Below are 20,868 nucleotides of genomic sequence, written 5' to 3'. Positions count from 1 at the left end.
TACGAAGTATTTATACTTTTTTGGCTTTACTTTTTAACATCAACGACGACCGGTGAAATAAAGCATGAACTTCTCACACTGGACACTTGTTGCTAAAGAAGAGGAGGAACATTTATGTTCCTGCTCTCCCATCCCTGTCTCTAGTTAGGGGATTAAAAAGGATTTCAGATAAAGAAGAAAAAAACAAACCAGCGAATGACAATTCACTTGGAACTCTCCAGACCGAAGTCCGTAAAGTTAACTCGGCCCGGCCTCTGCCAGAGCAAGCGAATCGACAGCGGGGATGCTGCAACCCTCTCCCAACGCCTGGGAGCTCCGCACACCCGGCGGGGGTGGCAGGAAGGGGCTGGCGCGGTGATGTGCGTCCCCCGCCGGCCGCCTAGCCCCCTCCTCAACACTTCCCGAAGGAAACCGAGAAGGAAGGCGGCGGCCGCTCCGGGAAGGGGCGGGTGGGACCCGACGCGCTTGCTCCCTCCAGCGAGCTCCCAGCGCCCGCGCGCCGTGCCGCCCCCACAGTCCCCGCGGCGCCTCGCGCGCTCCCCAGGCTCGCGCCGAGGGAGGAGGGGCTGACAGCGGAGCCTCCGGTCGTGGCCGCCGCCGCTACCTCCCCGCGTCCGGCTGCTGAATCACCCGAAGGGAAGCCCGCCCCGCAGCCCCGCGGTCCCCGCACCTCGTCCTCCGGGAGCCCGAACACCTCCACCGCGCAAGTTGCCATTTCCGAACGCTTCCAGCAAACCGGACGCGCTCGCCCCCGCCCAGGGCAGGCAACTGTGGAGGAGGAGGAGGAGGAGGAGAAGCGGGAGGAGGCGGGGAAGAGTTGGAGGAAGAGGAGGAGGCGCTTCCTCAGCGACAGCAGCGCCTCCCCCGGCGAGCGGGCACTAGCGGCCCCCGGCAGCGCGGCGGGAAAAGGCCGGCGGCGCGCGCTCCTGGGGCTGGGCGGGGGCGCGCGTGGCGGGGCTCGGGGAGCGGGGAGGGCGCGCGGCGGGGCTCGGGTGGGAGGAGCGCGCGCGCGGCGGGGACCATGGCGTGGGGAGCGCGCGCGGCGGGGCTCGGGTGGGAGGAGCGCGCGCGCGGCGGGGACCATGGCGTGGGGAGCGCGCGTGGCGGGGCGCGCCCTCGGTCACTTCCCCGGGAGGTGAGTGGTTGACCGGTCCGCCGGGGAGCCGGGGAGCGCCGGGGAGCCAAGCTGCAAGTGTTCTTCAGCAACTAGTCTCGCTGAGATCCGACCCAGAGTTCGGCCTCTGACTGGACGCCTGGGAATCCGTGAGCTTAATCCCCGCTTAAATCCCAAACTGAAAATCATAGCGCTTTCTTGTTGGTTAAGGCTGTCATTCCAATAAGAAGCTGGACCTGGGGACCGCCAGGGAAAGCCTGAGCATGGCAGCGAATGGGGAGGCCTGGAGGGATCGCAGCAGTCTTGGACTCGGGGTCTGAAATTCTCTCCCTAGGATTTGTAAACAGTGCCAGTTCCTAAGCTATTTGCTGTCCTGTGGTCTGTCCATCTTTAAAGCCCACCAGTAACCATCCAACCTCCAGGCTGACCCTCTAAACCTGCTTTAGCTGGGCGTTGACCCGCAGCACCACCGGAAGGCAGTGAAGAGGAGGGAAAAATAAAATGAACTAGGACCTCCTGTAGAATAACTCCTCCTGTGGAATAAGGTTATGGAATAATCATGTTTTTTAATATTCCTGTCTGATGGGCTTTATAGTTCCATAATTACAGGAAGACCTCCACCAAATAAGGCATCCATAAAAGAGTCTGGGGAGAATTATGAACACCCAGGCCACAATTTATATCATGTTGTTTTTATACATTTGCAGAAATTTGCACAATTCTGCAATCTCAAAATCTAATTTTTATTTTCCTCAATGATTTCAGAATAACTCTGATTTATTTTTAACAGTTTAAGATGCTACGTGGGAACAAGGCTATAGCCCATATTACTGGTTTGTTACATAAGATTTTTGTCGTACTTGGCCGGGCGCGGTGGCTCACGCCTGTAATCCCAGCACTTCGGGAAACCGAAGGGGGTGAATCACCTTAGGTCAGGAATTCGAGCTCAACCTGGCCAACATAGTAAAACCCTGTCTCTACTAAAAACACAGAAATTAGCTGGGCGTGGCGGCGGGAGCCTGGAGTCCCAGCTGCTTGGGAGGCTGAGGCAAGGAAATAGCTTGAACTTGGGAGGAGGAGGTTACAGTGAGCCAAGATTGCGCTGTTGCACTCCAGCCTGGGCAACAGAACAAGACTCCATCTCAATTGTCGTACTTTATGTTTGGTAGGATCCATTTCATTCATGTAATATGTATCAAAATTCTGTTAATACATAATTCAGATTTCATCCGTATTGGGGGAAAGAGATGGCACTTAAACATGACTACAAAATTACAGAATGGTCAGGAATTGTTGGCTTACCTAAATCTAAAAAGCCATGAGAGCATTAATTTGTCTTTTAAGTTGTCACATATCTGTCGGATTTGTGGGTTAAGAATAAAATAATCTGAAAATATTGTGTGCCCTTCTATTTTGCGAATATTTCCCTCATCTCTCATGATACACATTTTTATATTTAATTTTAAGTCAGTTAAGTCATTTAAATTTAAGTTAATTCATTGTCATTTCAGGGCACAATTACAAACGTGTAAAAACAGCTTCCGTTACTGCTACTAGAATGTAATGAATATATGAGAACTATACACAGCCTAAAACTGGTAATTTAAAAAAAAAAAAAATCAGTAAATCCCCTAGGGATTATAAAGTAAAGCAAATTGGCCATTTGATGTACCCAATAGCTATTAGTGATGATACTTCTAAAGACCACAGATTTGACTCATGATTTCTTATTCTGTCTTTCTGAATATGAAATCATGAAGAATTAAACAGGCAGCTACCAATACAAGATGAACTAGAGTAATTATTGTATCCCAGTCAACAGCTAGGAGGGGCACCTGAAATTAAAGGAAGCTCAAATCGAGATGGTGATATCAGCTTGTGGTCAAGTAACCAGCCACCACTGAGAAAGCTGTTTAGAATGAAGAACTCCTCCACATATCACTCAACTGCACAGAACTCTCATGAGGGCCTTTTGTCCACCTAGGCTGCCTTCGATTAGGTTCATGTTGATTTGGTTTGAGTATGTGTATAACCATGTGAGGCACGTGTGAAGAGTGTGACATGGTGCATAACAATTTATTCTGTGCCTCATACCTGTGCTAGGGATCATCCCAAGTCAAAACCCAGGCAATTCTAGCAACCTCCAATAGCATCACTGCTTCTATCTCTTGTTCTTGAGTCTTTTCTCCCTTCAAATCTGCCTTTACATGAGCCTCCAAACTGATTAAGAAGCAAGAAATGAATGAAAACCAGTGAACCTGGTCTAGACTTTCTAGTAGTCTATGTACCTAACCCTCTTTAACTCTGCCTATAGATTTCACTGTGATGCAGAAATTGTTTCTAGTTTTTAAAATATCACCCATTGGGATCAAAATTTGATGTGGAATGTAACAATATGAAAGGTAATGATACGAAATGCATTTCAATGTTGGTAATTAATTCCCTAAGGGATATAAAAAAAGTCTTGTTCCGAAGTTCTCCTTTAATTCTCTCTTACTCTTAATATCTGCTGGCTGCTTCCTTTCTAATAGTTAATGTTTGAGATTTTTAAGGTTCATTTTTTCTTCCACTGGAAACTCCCTGGACCTCATCCATTGCCATTGCCATTACCATAGTTTCAGCTACTCTCTTCATAGAGCCCATCTCAGATCCAGAGCTCAGTAGTGCAAGAAATGTTTATTTGATTTTCTGAAATGAACTAAGTTTCTACCTCCAGTGGTAGAATACATAGTCCCAATCAATTCATTGGTCTTCCCTGAGCCTCTTTTTGCTAAGCTGGATTCTGACTTCTAACAGGCTGTTGTGCTCCCTCATCTCGGTGATGGAGGTTCTCATCACTCCCTCCTGGAATTAGTAGATGTATCCATGTTCCCGCTGGCCTCTAGCTGTGGACATCTTTATCAAGTAGAATTACATTTGGCTGTTACCTAAACTAATGAGATTTAAAGATTCATGTTATATGGCTGCCATGTAAAAGTCTAGACAGTGGGCAGGGCAGGGTTAATATGGCTAGTTTGCTCTGCCTAAGTGTGAGAAATTCAGGCACTTCACAGCTCACTGCTCTGATGTTTGTAGGTGTGACCCTTATCCTCATAGTCCAGACAGTGGCTCAAGCTTCAATCATTACATCTATGTTCCAGGTAACAAGGCAGAGGAAGGAGTAAAGGAGAGTTCAGGTATCATGGTCATCTTTTCAAATGCCCTCCTCACCCCACAAGGGGTGGGAGGTAGTGAGAGAGATGGCCAGGTGCAAGGCAGTGGGACCCAAGTGTGTTCAAGGAAGGGTTTGCTTGGTGGACTGGTGATGGCAGAAATGGGAAGTTAGTTACTTGTAGAGACAAGTGATCCAATAAGTGAATATGTGAATGATAATGAGAACCACATTCATCACTGTTGAAGTTATAAGAATGGAAAGAGAAAACTTGAATGAGTCTTGTGTTGTTATAATGAAATTGGTGGTGTTGATATGAACTCAAAAGTTTTTAACATATATATATAGTATATAAATAAATGTTGATGTAAACCTCTGCTGCATACACACACACACACACACACACACACACACACACAAATATTTTCTACATTTGTACTCTAAGAGGGCTTGGGAACAATGACACCCCAAAAGGAATGAGCATATCTTGCATCCACATTTTAATTTTTTACTAAAAGAAACCAGGGCTCCTTGGAAAAATGGCTGATTGCAGGACTAGGACAAGGCAAATAAAAGTTGAGCCTGAAACATCTTGTTATCCCAGAAAATAATGAAAGTAATGATGGAGACAGAATACAAGGACACAGGAACCAACCTGAAAAAAGCTCCCACTGGCCAAAGATGGTCTAACTTGAGCACTAAAATAAATTATGATAGCAACAGATTATAATCCAATGAATAATTCTGGTACCATGAGTTCATTACAGATATAAATTATAATAAATGAGTACATTCAAAGTTCAATGACCAGTGAGATTTTTACAGGGTTCAACGTATATTTCCACAAAGTACTTAGTTAAATAGATTAAAAGGCTGAAAGATACCACCTTAATCAAATGATCAAAGTGAACATTTGACAGATCAAAATCTTGCAACCCATTGCTTTTCCTACATAACTTGCATCTAATCATGAGAAAACAAATCCAATTTAAGGAACGTACTACAAAATATCTGCCCTGTAATCTTCAAAAGTGTCAAGGACATAGAAGTCAAGAAAGTTGGAGGAACTGTTCCAGACTGACAGATTAAAGATACTGTATTATGGTTCCCTAGAGAAACAGAACCAATAGGATGCAGATATATAAAGAGATTTATTATGGCCGGGCGCGGTGGCTCACGCCTATAATTCCAGGTTTGGAGTGCAGTGGTGCTATCTTGGCTCACTGTAACCTCTGCCTCCTGGGTTCAGGTGATTCTCCTGCCTCAGTCTCCTGAGTAGCTGGGATTACTGGCATGTGCCACCATGCCTGGCTAATTTTTATATTTTTTGTAGAGACAGCATTTCACCATGTTGGCTAGGCTGGTTTTGAACACCTGGCCTCAAGTGATCTGCCTGCCTAGGCCTCTAAATTGCTGGGATTCCAGGCATGCGCCACCATACCCAGCATCAACATATTTTTTCTACCAGGAGTTTCAAAGCTCTATTTTAAAATTTATAAGCTGAGCATTGACTCATCTTTCTCTTTTCATTTCTGTAGTAACAGTTCTAGCCTGAGGGCAGTAATCAGAAAGCCTCACTGCTGTCTGACTGGAGCCAGAGGAGAGGTGGCAGGATATTCCAGGAATATAAGTAGTTATCAACAATAAAATTTCACAATACCTTGCTATAGCTTCCACACCCTTATCTCTTACCTAAGCTTCAGACCTGTATTTCCCACTGCCTTGGTATCATGAAAAAAGTCTCAAACTAAATAGACCCCAAAATGAACTCATCATCATCCTGTATTCTGTGTCTCTGGAAATAGCATTATTGTCTATCTAGTTGCAAAGGCTAGAGACTTCTGAGTATTCTAAAATTCATACTCCCTGCCCATTCCTACAACTTCTTCCTATCACCAATTTGTTATACAATTGAAATGCTTTCCTCTTCTACCTAAGAATTTTTTTCTCATCTTATTGGTATCCATGGCTAATGTCAGTACACCCATCATTATCTGGTAATTGGCCCACACTGGTAGCTTTTTGTCTTTTTTGTCTCACCCTGTATCTTCTGAGACAAATGTTTGCATGCAGTAATTTTTTTGAGACACACTCCCAAGTAGTAGTGTGCTGGACTCAACTCATACTGGCATCCAAGGTACAATTGTGTACACCTCTCTCCAACTGCAGATTTGGTGATGTCATGTTGGTAGCTTGAAATTATGGTGTATTTATGTCACAGAAATAGGCAAACGCTACAAACCAAGATAATTTTTTTTCCTGGAGAGGCAGTTATTAAACATTTATCAGAACACGACTGAGCCTAGGAAACATGAGTGGGGGACTGAAAAGAGTAAAACAAGGAATGGCATAAAACCCATGCAGTGATTTTAAAAATCTTTTAGTATCCTTTACATGATTAACCTGATTTGGGCTCGATATCACTAAGGACCCTTCAGGAGCCATATAGAATGTACCTCAGAATTGTTCTACCAAGAAGGGAGTATTTATTCATTAGTTTCCATTCCCCATTGGACAGGGATTATTTCATAGGAGGTTAATATTTGCAGATTTTCTTGTGTATAGAGTGGCTGAATTGGCTCCTACAGGTATGTCCAACAGCAGTGGCAGTGAGGCGCAGGGGCAGAAAGTGAAATATACATTAAACAACTAAAATGAGTTGCTGTCTGGTTACATCTCTACATCTTTGGTTGCTGCAGCAAGGACTGGAGTAAAGGTTAGTTGAGAAGATATGAGTCAGAGTGCAAGAGGAATCTAACACACGTGCAGATCTGCCCTACACTTAGTCCATTCTGCCATAGAGTCTTTGAGGTGTGTCCAGTATTTACGTCTCCAAAAGACTTGATAGACAGGAGTTTCTAGGATAAGCTGCAGCATCTACTGTGTAACTGGTCTCAGGGCCATAATGATATGCATTATCTCTCTCCTATACCACCCACTCTCAATTTTCCCATTCTTGGCCAGTACTTCAGCAAATCTAGGTTATTGCCTGGTGGGGACTCAGATTTTCCTCCCCAAGAGGTATGATTTGCCTGTTGTGTTAAACTTACTGGGTCATGGTTCTAGTAACTGCCCATTTAGAGTTGTCATTGGATATGCAAGTACTAAAATATGCAGTGAATCCCCTGAGTTCCAAACATACGCTTTCTTGTCTTTCTTGTGTAACTCAACCATAGCTCCTATACCTCCCTGCCAATACGGTAATTACTATGTTTGTCTATTGGTCCAGTAACATGAGAAGCTCAAAAATGACCAAGCGGTGGTCATAGCTTCCAGTACAGTAGGACCCTTGCTGTGTCTCCTGGAAGAAGCATCCCTTCTACTAGGGAACTAGGATTCCTAATCCAGCAGTACCTAAATTGTCTTGTAGCTCTCCCTGAATTAGTCTGGGAGTTCTTTGAATATAGGAACTGTATTTATCTTCCCATTGGACACATAGAAGCCAATCAACAGTTATATGAATGAAAGATTATATTTGCCAGAAGCAGGGAAAAATGTATATGTAACACTGATTTTTTCCCTCATAAAATCTTATTTATGGATTTTATGTTGTTTCTTATTGCATATGACTCAATTCTGCAACAGATAAACCATATCTATACCATTAATATGCCGTAGTTCAAAACCTTTGAGCAAATGCTGTTATTTTAGCTCCCAAATACAAAATAAACTTACAAAGAGCATTCCATTTCAATTATTAGCAATTTTTAAGTGGTGAAAAAGAGGTTAAAATATCAATATTACAAAAGTGTTGCCTTTCTAGAATAACTTGAGCTTTTAGCTAAAATGAGAGCATTTAGAATTTGTCCGATTATATTTGCCTGAATTATTAAAACAAAAGAAATAATAATTTGAAATGCAAAATGCTTTTTATGGTTCCCTAGGAGAAGAAAAGACATTATTTGTGGGTTCTTTTACCCTAGCTATTTTTTTTTTTTTTTGAGAGTCAGTCTTACTCTGTCACCCAAGCTGGAGTGCAGTGGCGCGATCTCAGCTCACTGCAACCTCCACCTCCATGGTTCAAGTGATTCTCCTGCCTCAGCCTCCCAAGTATACACTAGCTATTCTTAATTCTGAATAAGAGAATCTGCCTATAAAAGTGATTTGTAAACATTTAAGATATTGCTTCCATTCTATTATAACATGTAGAGTAAAAGCATTATAAAAAGGATTCCTACTAAAGGTCTGGTGTTTCTACACTATTATTTAAAATGACTCAAATGTGTGAATGAAAATAAGATTATCTCCTTATAAGATCAAGAAGACAAGCTGGCAAGCAATTAGAAGTGCTCAATATTATTCTATAGGTAATGTGTGTGTGTGGTTTTGTCTTCTTTCTTAAATGTAATATTTCTGAGGCAAATAAGTAGTTTTAAGTTACATACAGCTTCAAATGTCTAAACCATTTGATAAAATGGTCTCTAACTTTTTCTGCCAAAAATAGATTAACATTCCAGTTTTGTTTTTAAGAGATGATGAGTGATAACATGGCTTGAGGGCTTTGCAGGAAGCCGCTTATAAATTAAGCTAAAGGTCCTGTCTACCTGTACAAACTTGTTTAGCTTTTGGTTGAAGAAACTGAAGAGCAGATAAATACTTTGTAAGCAACTTTCATGATAGATTTGTAGCATGTGAATTCTTCCTCTTTCTTCTAACACATTTCTGAGGCCAAAACTAAAGTAACTTCTGCTATGGTTTGAATATGTCTCCCAAAGTTCATGTGTTGGAAATTTAAACCCCAGTGCAACAGTGTTGAGAGGTGGGATCTTTAAGAGGTAATTATCAGCTGGGCGTAGTGACTCATCCCTGTAATCCCAGCACTTTGGGAGGTTGAAGCAGGACGACTGCTTGAGGCCAGGAGTTTGAGACCAGCTTTGGCAATATAGCAAGACCCTGTCTGTAAAAAAAAAAAAAAAAAAAAAAAAAAATTAATAAAATTAATTAGCCAGGCATGGTGGTGCATGCTGCATGCCTGTAGTCTTAGCTACTTGGGAGGCTGAGGTGGATCACTTGAGCCCAGGAGTTCAAATCTCTGTCCATTTAAAATTACCCAACAGATATTCTGTTATAGCAGCACAAAGTTTGAGGCAGATATTTTTGAGGTTAAAACACTATCTGTCACTGGGCGCAGTGGCTCAGGCCTGTAATCCCAGCACTTTGGGAAGCCAAGGAGGTCAGGAGTTCGAGACCACCCTGTCCAACATGGTGAAACCCCATCTCTACTAAAAATACAAAATTAGCCGGGCATGGTGGCACATGCCTGTAATCCCAGCTACTCAGGAGGCTGAGGCAGGAGAATCGCTTGACCCCAGGAGGTGGAGGTTGCAGTGAGTTGAGATCACGCCATTGCCTTCCAGCCTAGGCAACAGCTGGGACTACAGGTGCATGCCACCACAGCCAGCTAATTTTTTGTATTTTTAATAGAGATGGGGTTTCACCATATTGGCCAGGATGGTCTCTATCTCTTGACCTTGTGATCCACCTGCCTCGGCCTCCCAAAGTGCTGGGATTACAGGCGTGAGCCACCCAGCCTGGCCAACACCCTTATTCTTAAAGGGGTGTACAACCAGAGTTTCTTTGTTGTTTATTTTTTTCTGCCCATTTCTCCCCAAGTAATCCCTAGCTTCCTGTCATCCTTTTCCTTTCTTTTCTCCACCCTCCATTCCCTCATTACCAAGAACTCCAATATCTTCTTTCCTTAAACTGCAGAACAATTCAACTCTTCAATCCCAAATTTAGCTCTAGGCTCATTTTGCATACCTAAACCTATCAAGGTATTCAGCAGAACAAAAGGGACTTTCTTATAACAGAATGCACCCTCTTTAGAAGAGAACTCTCCTTATAAGTTAGCAATTTTAAACATTCTTTAAACATTCTAGTGTTCTTGGTTGCACTAAGGATATTAAGGATCATGTTTGGTCAGTGTGCCCTAGAGAAGTAATTGGCAAGAGACCCCCAGCCTGGATGCTGTTGCCACTGTGAATATGATTCTTTTAATTCTGATCTTAGACCTGGATTTTATTGCTATTAAGTTTGAAGGCATTCCCTTGTAATACAGATGCCAGTTATATTAATTTATTGCTTACAGTCAAACATTCCATTGTACTCAATTAGGGTTCTATAGTGTATAAGAGAAACACATTTTTTTCTGCCACTTTACATATAAGGTATTTGTCTTTTTTATAAAAGGCAGTACTGGTGGCTCATGCCTGTAATACCAGCACTTTGGGAGGCTGAGGAAAGCGAATCATGAGGTCAAGAGTTCAAGACCAGCCTGACCAACATGGTGAAACCCTGTCTCTACTAAAAATACAAAAAATTAGCTGGGTGTAGTGACGGGTGCCTGTAATCCCAGCTACTCAGGAGGCTAAGGCAGGAGAATCACCTGGGAGGCGGATGTTGCAGTGAGCCAAGATCGCGCCACTGCACTCCAGCCTGGGCAACAGAGTGAGATTCTGTCTCAAAAAAAAAAGCAGTGCTGTTTACCTCAAGAATAATGTCAATTTCTTCCTGAAACTCAAGTGGGTCTCAGTAAGAAACTAATTATTATTATTTTGGGGGAGATTTTTATTGTAAGGATCAAGAGAATCAAAAAAAGAACAACCAGTTCTCAGGAAGGAGAGAAACTGGAACAGCTCTCGGGGCCTCAGAAGGGGGAACCCACAGACAATCTTAGGGGCCACCCTTGGGATAACTTGGCACTAACTGCCTTATCTCCATGTGACTCTGCTAGAGATTTTATTTTATAAATATTTTATTTTACTTTATTTATTTGAGACAGGATCTTACTCTGTAGCCCAGGCTGGAGTGCAGCGGCACGATCTTGGCTCACTGCAATCTCTGCCTCCCAGGCTCAGGCAATTCTCCTACCTCAGCCTCCCAAGTAGCTGGGATTACAGGCAGATGCCACCACACCTGTCTAATTTTTGTATTTTTAGTAGAGATGGGGTTTTGCCATGTTGCTCAGGCTGGCCTCAAACTCCTCTGAGCTCAGGGGATCCTCTGTCTCAGCCTCCCAAAGTGCTGGGATTAGAGGTGTGAGCCACTGCGCCCGGCACTAAAAACATTTCAAATTGAAGTACAACACACAAAAAGTGAACAGGTCTTAAGTATACAGCTGAATGAATTTTTACCAAGTGAATGCATATACTAACTGGCACCCAGATTAACACTCAGAACATTGTCCATGCTCCAGAGTCTTCATGTCGTCTACTAGTCATTGCTCCCACAAGTATTCACTATTCTGACTTCTATCACAAATTTGTTTTGCTCATTTTTGAACTTTATTGAAATGAAACCATACAGTATGCTTTAATGTCTGCCTTCCTTTGCTCAGCATTATGCCTGTGCAATTGTCATGCCAGACTCCCATTGACCCCATTAAGGATGGCATCCTGTCTAAGAGGCTGAAGAAGAGACGTGGAGACTGCAACTGAGACATAGGGTTTATTGGAAGAACTTACATACAGGGATGGTCCAGTGGCAGCGCCTGGACAGGAGAACCACTCCCATTTGTAAAAAGCATGCAGTTTTTATAGCATTTTTGCTTAGCACCCTCCATCTAGCAACCTCCAGCTAGCAGTTTTCATTTAACCCAGAACAAAGGGCCTCAATCCCATGTACAGCCTGCATTCCAAGGGATGGACTAGGGGTTCAGATGTCCTTCATAGATAAGGAGGGAAACTGGGTTGACCACTCCCAAGTTCCTTAGCTCAGAACTCTGAACACACATTCCTCTTAGATCATAGGTTCATTCTTAAGGGTATACTTAAATTATTGCTGTCAGGTTCATCTGTCATACAGCAATGTATCCTACTGTTGCATACAACAGTAACGTGTTCTGATTGTTATACAGTATTCCACTCTATGAATACTATACCCTTGATATACATTTGGGTTGTTTCCAATTTGGAGATATTGTAAACAAAGCTACAAATGAACGTTCTTGCACTGTCTTTTGGGTCACCCATGTTTTCTTTCATCAAGAGTGGAATTGCTGGGGGATAAGGTAAACGCATATTCAGATTTAGTAGACTGTTGCCAAATGGCTTTCCAAAGAGGCTATGCCAATATACATTCCCAACAGCAGATGATTACTTTCAGTTGTTCCAGATCCTGGCTAACATGTGGTATTGTCATTTTAAAATTTTGTATCCTTCCTGATACGTGAGTAGTGCTGTCTCATTGTGTGCATTTCCCTGATGACTAATGATTGAGCACCTTCTCCTCATATGTTCATTGAACAATTAAATATCCTCCTTTGTGAAGTCCCGGTTTAAGTATTTTGCCTGCCTTCTTATTGGGTTGTCTGTCTTTACATTATGGAGTCCTTTATTAGAATTCACACCTAAAATTTAAATTTCCAGAAAAGCCTGGGCATGGTGGCTCATGCCTGTAATCCCAACACTTCGTGAGGCAGAGGTGGGCAGATCACTTGAGTCCTGGAGTTTGAGACCAGCCTGGGCAACATGGCAAAACTCTGTCTCTACAAAAACAAAAATTAGCCAGGCATGATGGTGTGTACCTGTAGTCCCAGCTACCTAAGAGGCTGAGGTGGGAGGATCACCTGAGCCCAGCAGCCATGATCACACCACTGCACTCCAGCCTGGGTGACAGAATGAGACCCTGGCTCAAAAAATGTAAGTTATCCTAAAAAGCTCTCTGGTTCTTAATAATTCTAAAATTGTTTCCCTGCAATATTATTATCAAATAAGAATCAGGAGTAATTTTGGTTAAATTACTCCTGATAAATATGTAACACAAAACATATAAATATGTTATATAACAGATAAATATGTTTGGTGGAATATAACATATTTATATTCCAACAAATATCATCTAGTATTCTATGTGTTTTATTAAAATCTTATGTTAATGTAGTAACAGTATTTTTCATTAATTGATATGGTTGGGCTGCATCCCCACCCAAATCTCATCTTGAATTATAGTTCCCATAGTCCCCACATGTTGTGGGAGGGACCCAGTGGGAGGTAATTTAATCATGGGGGCAGTTACCCTCATGCTGTTCTCGTGATGGTGAGTGAGTTCTCATGAGATCTGATGGTTTTATAAGGGGCTTTTCCCCCTTTTGCTTGGCATTTCTCCTTGCTGTTGCCATGTGAAGAAGGACATGTTTGCTTCCTCTTCTGCCATGATTGTAAGTTTCCTGAGGCCTCCCAAGTCCTGTGAAACATTGAATCAATTAAACCTCTTTCCTTTATAAATTACCCAGGCCAGATGTGGTGGCTCATGCCTGTAATCCCAGCACTTTGGGAGGCCGAGGCTGGGGATTACCTGAGGTCAGGAGTTTGAGAACAGCCTGGTCAATATGGTGAAACCCCGTCTCTATTAAAGATACAAAATTAGCTGGGCGTGGTGGCGGGTGCCTGTAATCCCAGCTACTCAGGAGGCTGAGGCAAGAGAATCGCTTGAACCCGGGAGGCAGAGGTTGCAGTGAGCCGAGACCACACCATTGCACTCCAGCCTGGGCAACAACAGCAAAACTCTATATCAAAAAAAAAAATTTACCCAGTGTCAATATGCAATCTCTACCTCCCAGGTTCAAGCGATTCTCCTGCCTCAGCCTCCCAAGTAGCTGGGATTACAGCCACCTGCCACCATACCTGGCTACTTTTTTGTATCTTTGGTAGTAGAAACGGGGTTTCACCATGTTGGCCAGGATGCTCTTGATCTCTTGACCTCATGATCTGCCCACCTCGGCCTCCCAAAGTGCTGGGATTACAGGCATGAGCCACTGTGCCCGGCCAGCACTATTCTTTAAAAAATTAATACGTTATAAATAAGGCTAAAGTCATTTTTTATTTGAATTCCCCAAATCCTAGTACCCTCCCCTGTGCCAGAAGTAGCCATTGTTTTAAGTTTGATGTGCACAATTCACTACAGTAAACAGTATATACATTGTTCTACAACTTGCTTTTTCCCTTCCACACTTTGTCTTGTTATGCTGTGTTGCATACTCATCTAATTAATACGTTTCGGCAGCTTTAAGGAAAAATACAATATCAATATACCACAATTTATTTAAGCTATTCGCCTATGGATGTCAATTGGGTTGTATAGAGTTTACATTGTTTCATATGACTTTTTCACATAGTAGGGAAGACATTTCTGTACACAAAATTGATCAAAAAAGCTCAATGTTTAACACAGAAAAAAATTACATTTGCAGTCAATACTTTTGTATCTATTCTGCAATAAAAACTTTTATGTCCTTTGGCATCACCTAAAACATACAATGAGGGAATGCCCTCTTATTCTAAAATTCTGCGATGTTGTAAGTATTCCCAATAGGCTATGCCAAGTTGTTTTTAGTTTTCTTACCATACACTGGATAGGTAGTGGGTTTTGTTTGCTTGTTTGAAATAGGCTGGGCGCGGTGGCTCACACCTGTAATCCCAGCACTTTGGGAGGCCAAGGCGGGCAGATCATGAGGTCAGGAGATCGAGAGCATCCTGGCTAACACAGTGAAACCCCGTCTCTAATAAAAATACAGAAAATTAGCCAGGAGTGGTGGCGGGCGCCTGTAGTCCCAGCTACTCATGGGGCTGAGGCAGGAGAATGGTGTGAGTCCGGGAGGCGGAGCTTGCAGTGAGGTGAGACTGCACCACTGCAGTCCAGCCTGGGTGACAGAGTGAGACTCCATCTCAAAAAAAAAAAAAAAAGAAGAAGGGTGTTTAACATTAAAGTTGTTGGCATTTTTACAATATAAGTCCCTTATCCGTCCCCAAAAATTTGATCACGTTTATTAAACATAAATATCTCTTTCATGTACGTGTGGATCTTGAATAGAAGGGTATGTTTCATGTAAAGGTTGGTATGATGTTCAACAGACAGCACAGAGTTCAACAGAGAGTGAGATGACCCATAAACTGAACCAGAGCTAGTAGTAATGAACATATAAACATGAGTACATGTAGAGTTCAAAGAAATCTAAGGGATTGCTTTGAATTTCTCTAGAGCCTGGAATAATCATTAAAGTCACTCTCAGTATAATCTCATGGGCAAGGAAAACTTCAATTGCTCATGGTGTACACAAGTCTTTACTGGGTTAGGTGCAGTGGTTCAAACCTGTAATCCCAACATTTTGGGAGGCCAAGACAGGAGGATCACTTGAGCCCGGGAGTTTGAGACCAGCGTGGGCAACATAGTAAGACCTCATCTCTACAAATAATTTTTTTAAGATTACCTAGGTGTGGTGGTGTGCACCTATAGTCCCAGCTACTCAGGTGAGGTGGGAGGAGTGGTTGAGCTCAGAGGTCAAGGCTGCAGTGAGCTGTGATGGCACCACTATACCCCAGCCTGGGCAACAGGGTAAGACCCTGTCTCAAAAAAAAAAAAAAAAGAAAAAGAAAAAGTCTTTACTAAAGGCTAGGCAATAGCGAATAACCAAAAGGAAATAAACACAACATGTAACACCAAACTAGATTGTCTGGTTATTACATGACTGTAATAGGTCCATTGCCTGATGTGCATGGTAAGCCAATATGCCAAGACACCAGGTTGCAGCAAAGAAAGAGTTTTAATTGTAGGGCTGCCATATGAGGAGATGGGAGGAAACCTCAAACTCCCTGAGGAGTTTGGGGCTAGAGTTTATAAGGGTTTTGGAGTGAGCCAAGGCGTGACGGTTGTTGCTTGGTTGAAGAGTGCAAGATGAAGTCATGGTACAGAGAGATGAAGAAATGATATTCTCATGTTGATGCTGATTGAGTTACCCTATGAGGGTCTTAAACTGCTTGGCATCAGCTGTTCTGCTGGAATTCGGGATCTGCTTAAGCAAGTCCTAAAAGTGTTAGGACTCTAATGTCAGAAATCATATCTATCTTAAACAAAAGCTATATGATTCTAGGGCCAGGAATCCTATTTATAGGTATAATGGGAGTGCAGACGGCCAGTATCTAGTGTGACATGACTTTCAGTAACAAGGAAGTGGGTCAACATGCAGACTGATTACTACTTGATTATAAATATTTCTGTCCAGAGTTCTTGTAAAGCCATTGAGGGTGGTATATTAGTCTCTTTTCATGCTGCTGATAAAGACATGCCCAAGACTGGGAAGAAAAAGAGGTTTAATTGGACTTACACTTCCGCATGGCTGGGGAGGCCTCAGAATCATGGCAGGAGGTGAAAGGCACTTCTTACATAGTGGCAGCAAGAGAAAAAATGAGGAAGAAGCAAAAGCGGAAACCCTGATAAACCCATTAGATCTCATGAGGCTTATTCACTGTCATGAGAATAGCACTGGAAAGACTGGCCCCCATGATTCAATTACCTCCTCCCACTGGGTCCCTCCCACAATACGTGGGAATTCTGGGAAATAAAATTCAAGTTGAGATTTGGGTGAGGACACAGCCAAACCATATCATTCCACTCCTGGCCCCTCCAAATCTCACGTCCTTACATTTCAAAACCAATCATGCCTTCCCAACAGTCCGCCAAACTTAACTTATTTAAGCATTAACCCAAAAGTCCACAGTCCAAAGTCTCATTTGAGACAAGGCAAGTAAGTCCCTTCCGCCTATGAGCCTGGAAAATCAAAAGCAAGCTGGTTACTTCCTGAATACAATGGGGGTACAGGTATTGGGTAAATACAGCCATTCCAAATGGAAGAAATTGGCCAAAACAAAGGGGTTACAGGGCCCATGCAAGTCTGAAATCCAGTGGGGGCAGTCAAATTTTAAAGCTCCAAAATGATCTCCTTTGACTCCAGGTCTCACATCGAGGTCATACTGATGCAAGAGGTGGGCTCCCATGGTCTTGGGCAGCTCCGCCCCTGTGGCTTTTCAGGGTACAGCCTCCCTCCTGGCTGCTTTCACAGGCTGGCATTGAGTGTCTGCAGCTTTTCCAGGTGCATGGTGCAATCTGTCAGTGGATCTACCATTCTGGGGTCTGGAGGATGGTGGCCCTCTTCTCACAGCTCCACTAGGCAGTGCCCCAGTAGGGACTCTGTGTGGGGGCTCCAACCCCACATTTCCCTTCTGCACTGCCCTAGTAGAGGTTCTCCATGAGAGCCCCACCCCTGCAGCAAACTTCTGCCTGGGCATCCAGGCATTTCCATACATCTTCTGAAATCTAGGCAGAGGTTCCCAAACCTCAATTCTTGACTTCTGTGAACCCACAGGCTCAACACCATGTGGAAGCTGCCAAGGCTTGAGGCTTCCACCCTCTGAAGCCGCAGACCAAGCTCTGTGTTGGCCCCTTTCAGCAATGGCTGGAGCAGCTGGGACACAGAGCACCAAGTCCCTAGGCTGCACACAGCACAGAGACCCTGGGCTTGGCCCACTAAACCATTTTTCCCTCCTAGGTCTCCAGGCCTGTGATGGGAGGGGCTGCTGTGAAGTCTCTGACATCAACTGAGAGACATTTTCCTCATGATCTTGGGGATTAACATGAAGCTCTTTGCCACTTATGCAAATTTCTGCAGCTGGCTTGAATTTCTCCTCAAAAAAATGGGTTTTTCTTTTCTGCATCGTCAGGCTGCAAATTTCCTGAACTTCTATGCTCTGTTTCCATTTTAAAACAGAATGCTTTTAACAGCACCCAAGTCACCTTTTGAATGCTTTGCTGCTTAGAAGTTTCTTCCACCAGGTACCCTAAATCATCTCTCTCAATTTCAAAGTTCCACAAATCTCTAGGGCAGGGGCAAAATGCCACCAGTCTCTGCTAAACCATAACAAGAGTCACCTTTGCTCCAGTTCCCAGCAAGTTCCTCATCTCCATCTGAGACCACCTCAGCCTGGACCTTATTGTTCATATCACTATCAGCATTTTTGTCAAAGCCATTCAACAAGTCTCTAAGAGGTTCCAAACTTTCCCACATTTTCCTGTCTTCTTCTGAGCCCTCCAAACTCTTCCAACCTCTTTGTGTTACCCAGTTCCAAAGTCGCTTCCACATTTTTAGGTATCTTTCCAGCAATGCCGCACATTACTGGTCCCAATTTACTGTATTAGTCCATTTTCGCGCAGCTTATAAGACGTACCCTAGACTGGGAAGAAAAAAATGTTTAATTGGACTTACAATTCCAAATGGCTGGGGAGGCCTCAGAATCATGGTGGGAGGTGAAAGACACTTCTTACATGGTGGTGAAAAGAGAAAAAATGAGGAAAAAGCAAAAGCAGAAACCCCTGATAAACCCATCATATCTCATGAGACTTATTCACTATCATGAGAATAGCATGGGAAAGACCAGCCCCCACGATTCAGTTACCTTCCCCTGGGTCCCTCCCACAACGTGGGAATTCTGGGAGATACAACCCAAGTTGAGACTTGGGTGGGGACACAGCCAAGCCATATCAGCTGGCTTCAATAACTTGCCCACCAGAGCACCCAATCCGCCATCCAATTGCATTCATCTTAGACTTATCACTTAGGGGACTGAGCCTGGACACCTACTGTTTTAGTTAAGAGGCTTTCCACCTCAATTAACAGAAAACCAACTCCAATCCTTAAACAGTGAAGCTGGCTTATATAACCAAATGTCTTGATACATGCAGACTTCAGGTACAATATTGTCATTGCCCGACAGGTTCTTCCTCTCCACTGCACAGACAAAATCAGTCCACTGAGATGGCAGCATTGCAGTAGAGAAAGTTTAATTGACATGAGGCAAGCCCATGAGGAAGAAATGGGCTCAAATCAGTCTCTGAAGATTTGGAGGTTAGGAGTTTTTAGGGAGTAGGTGCTGCTGATTGGTTGGGGATGAAATCATAGGGGTGTGGAAAATAGTCCTCATAGGCTGAGTCTGCCTCTGGGTGGGGCCACAGGATTCATTGAGTCATGAGTTCATGTGGGGTCTATCTGAAAAACATCTCAAACCAATTATACGTTCTGTAATAGTGATGTTATATAGGAGCAATTGGGAAGGTCACATGACTCCTGGGCAGTAAGGGATTAGAAACTATGCCTACATTTTAGCAGAGTTCAGGCCCCTCTCATAGTCGGAAGCTTGTGGCTTTTTATTCATTTTACAAAGGCAGTTTAGTTTTGGGAAGGGCTGTTATCACTCCTGCTTTAAGGTTAAACTATAAACTAAATTCTCCCCAAGGTTAGCTTGGCCCACACCCAGGAAAGACTGAGGACAGCTTGGAGGTCAGAAACAAGACGGAATAAACTATGTCAGATTTCTCTTACTGTCATAATTTTTCAAAGGCGGTTTCAACATAATCAAAGTTCTAGCCTGATTTTCTTGCAGTGTTTGTGAGTCCATTCTCCATGTGTAGGTTTTGTTCTCAGGCTGGCTTCCCTCAAGGACACAAATTAAGCAACAGGTTTCTTTGCTTACATTCAATATGGAACAGTGAGATCTACTTTCCATCATTATCACTCAAATATAAAGAACTTTCCCAAAAGCTATTAGTAGCTCAAATTTTATTGGCCAACACTGAGGTACATTCCCATTCCTAAACCATTTGCTGGCCAGGGATGAGATTACCTTAACCAGTCCTTACTTTGTGAGCTGAGGATGGTGTTAGCTCTCCCTAATCCCAAAGGTTGGATAAGGATGGATACCAGAACAAAATTGGGGATCTATGAGAAGGAAGGAGTGGGAAATTGATTATAGGTAGGCACCAAGAATATCCACTATATATGTATTTTTTCTACCTTCTTTAAATTCTCACACTATTATTCCCTTGATTTTTGTGGTCCAACTGCACTGGCTTTCTTTTGGATCATTGAACATGCTTTGCTCCTTGTCACCCTAAGATCTTTGTTCAGACTATTTTCTTAGCCTGGAATTCTCTTCTCCCACTCTCTTTCCTGGTAAAATGCTACTCACTTAAAAGTCATTTCTTTCATAAAGCCTTCCCTCAGCCCCTTACTACATTATGTGCTGCTTCTTCCAACTCAAAGTAATTTAAGCAAAAGGAGAATACAGTCAGTTCTCATTATGTGCAGTAGTTATGTTCTATCAAGTTGCCATAAACACTGCATTAGTGAATACTGAACCATTACTCCCAGAAGATTTAAAAGATTAGTTTCCAGGGAGCCTCTGGTCACAATATTTTCATCAATGGATCAATACATAACCTTGTTTTATGTGTGTTTTGGCTTAAAGACATCTCATTTAATATGTATTGTTGATTCGTTAACACTGAACTACCAACATGCTAACTCATGCCTGAACAAAGCTTATCTAACCCATATATTTTCTCTGTAAGGCACATCTCAGTCTTGTACTCAGGAACGCTAAACAAAACAGCACTTTAGCACTAAGCTTGAGGGCCATTTTAAACAGTGAAATCAACGAAAAGCACAAAATGTGAAAAACGTGGCACTAAATAGATTGCAAAAAGGACATTTGTTTACAGTGTGAGAGGTGAAGCAAGACAGCAGACGTCTTGTTGAACCTCAGCTGGAAACATGCGCATTAGGTGACTCAAATTTTTCACTACTCTGTACATACATGTCAGTGAATGATTGTGAAAGTGCTGTTGGGGCTCGGAAAACAATATCCCGTAGTATGGCACTGTGGCATGCTGAGTGCTTTGACCTGAAGGAGAACCAAGTTCTCACCGACTTTCTCCTGTGCTCTTGTCTCTTGCCCTTCTCTTCTGAAGAGCAAGAGGGAGCTCTCTCTGAATTTCC

At 43.1% G+C, this 20,868-nt stretch overlaps 1 protein-coding gene across 1 annotated transcript in view; it reads right to left on the bottom strand.

Moving 5' to 3' along the window:
* NEDD4 (NEDD4 E3 ubiquitin protein ligase) overlaps positions 1–874 on the bottom strand; it is a 165,593-nt gene extending 164,719 nt beyond the window's left edge. Inside the window, exon 1 of the mRNA XM_003266957.4 lies at positions 671–874. Coding sequence (XP_003267005.1) covers positions 671–715 — 45 coding nt within the window. The 5' untranslated portion in view covers positions 716–874. The remainder of the gene's footprint in view (positions 1–670) is intronic.
* Between the last annotated feature and the right edge of the window lie 19,994 nt (positions 875–20,868).

Source organism: Nomascus leucogenys, chromosome 6, assembly GCF_006542625.1.
Source record: "Nomascus leucogenys isolate Asia chromosome 6, Asia_NLE_v1, whole genome shotgun sequence".
Taxonomy (NCBI): Eukaryota; Metazoa; Chordata; class Mammalia; order Primates; family Hylobatidae; genus Nomascus; species Nomascus leucogenys.
Note: the sequence above shows the minus strand (reverse complement) of the source record. Positions and strands in the feature narration are given on the sequence as shown.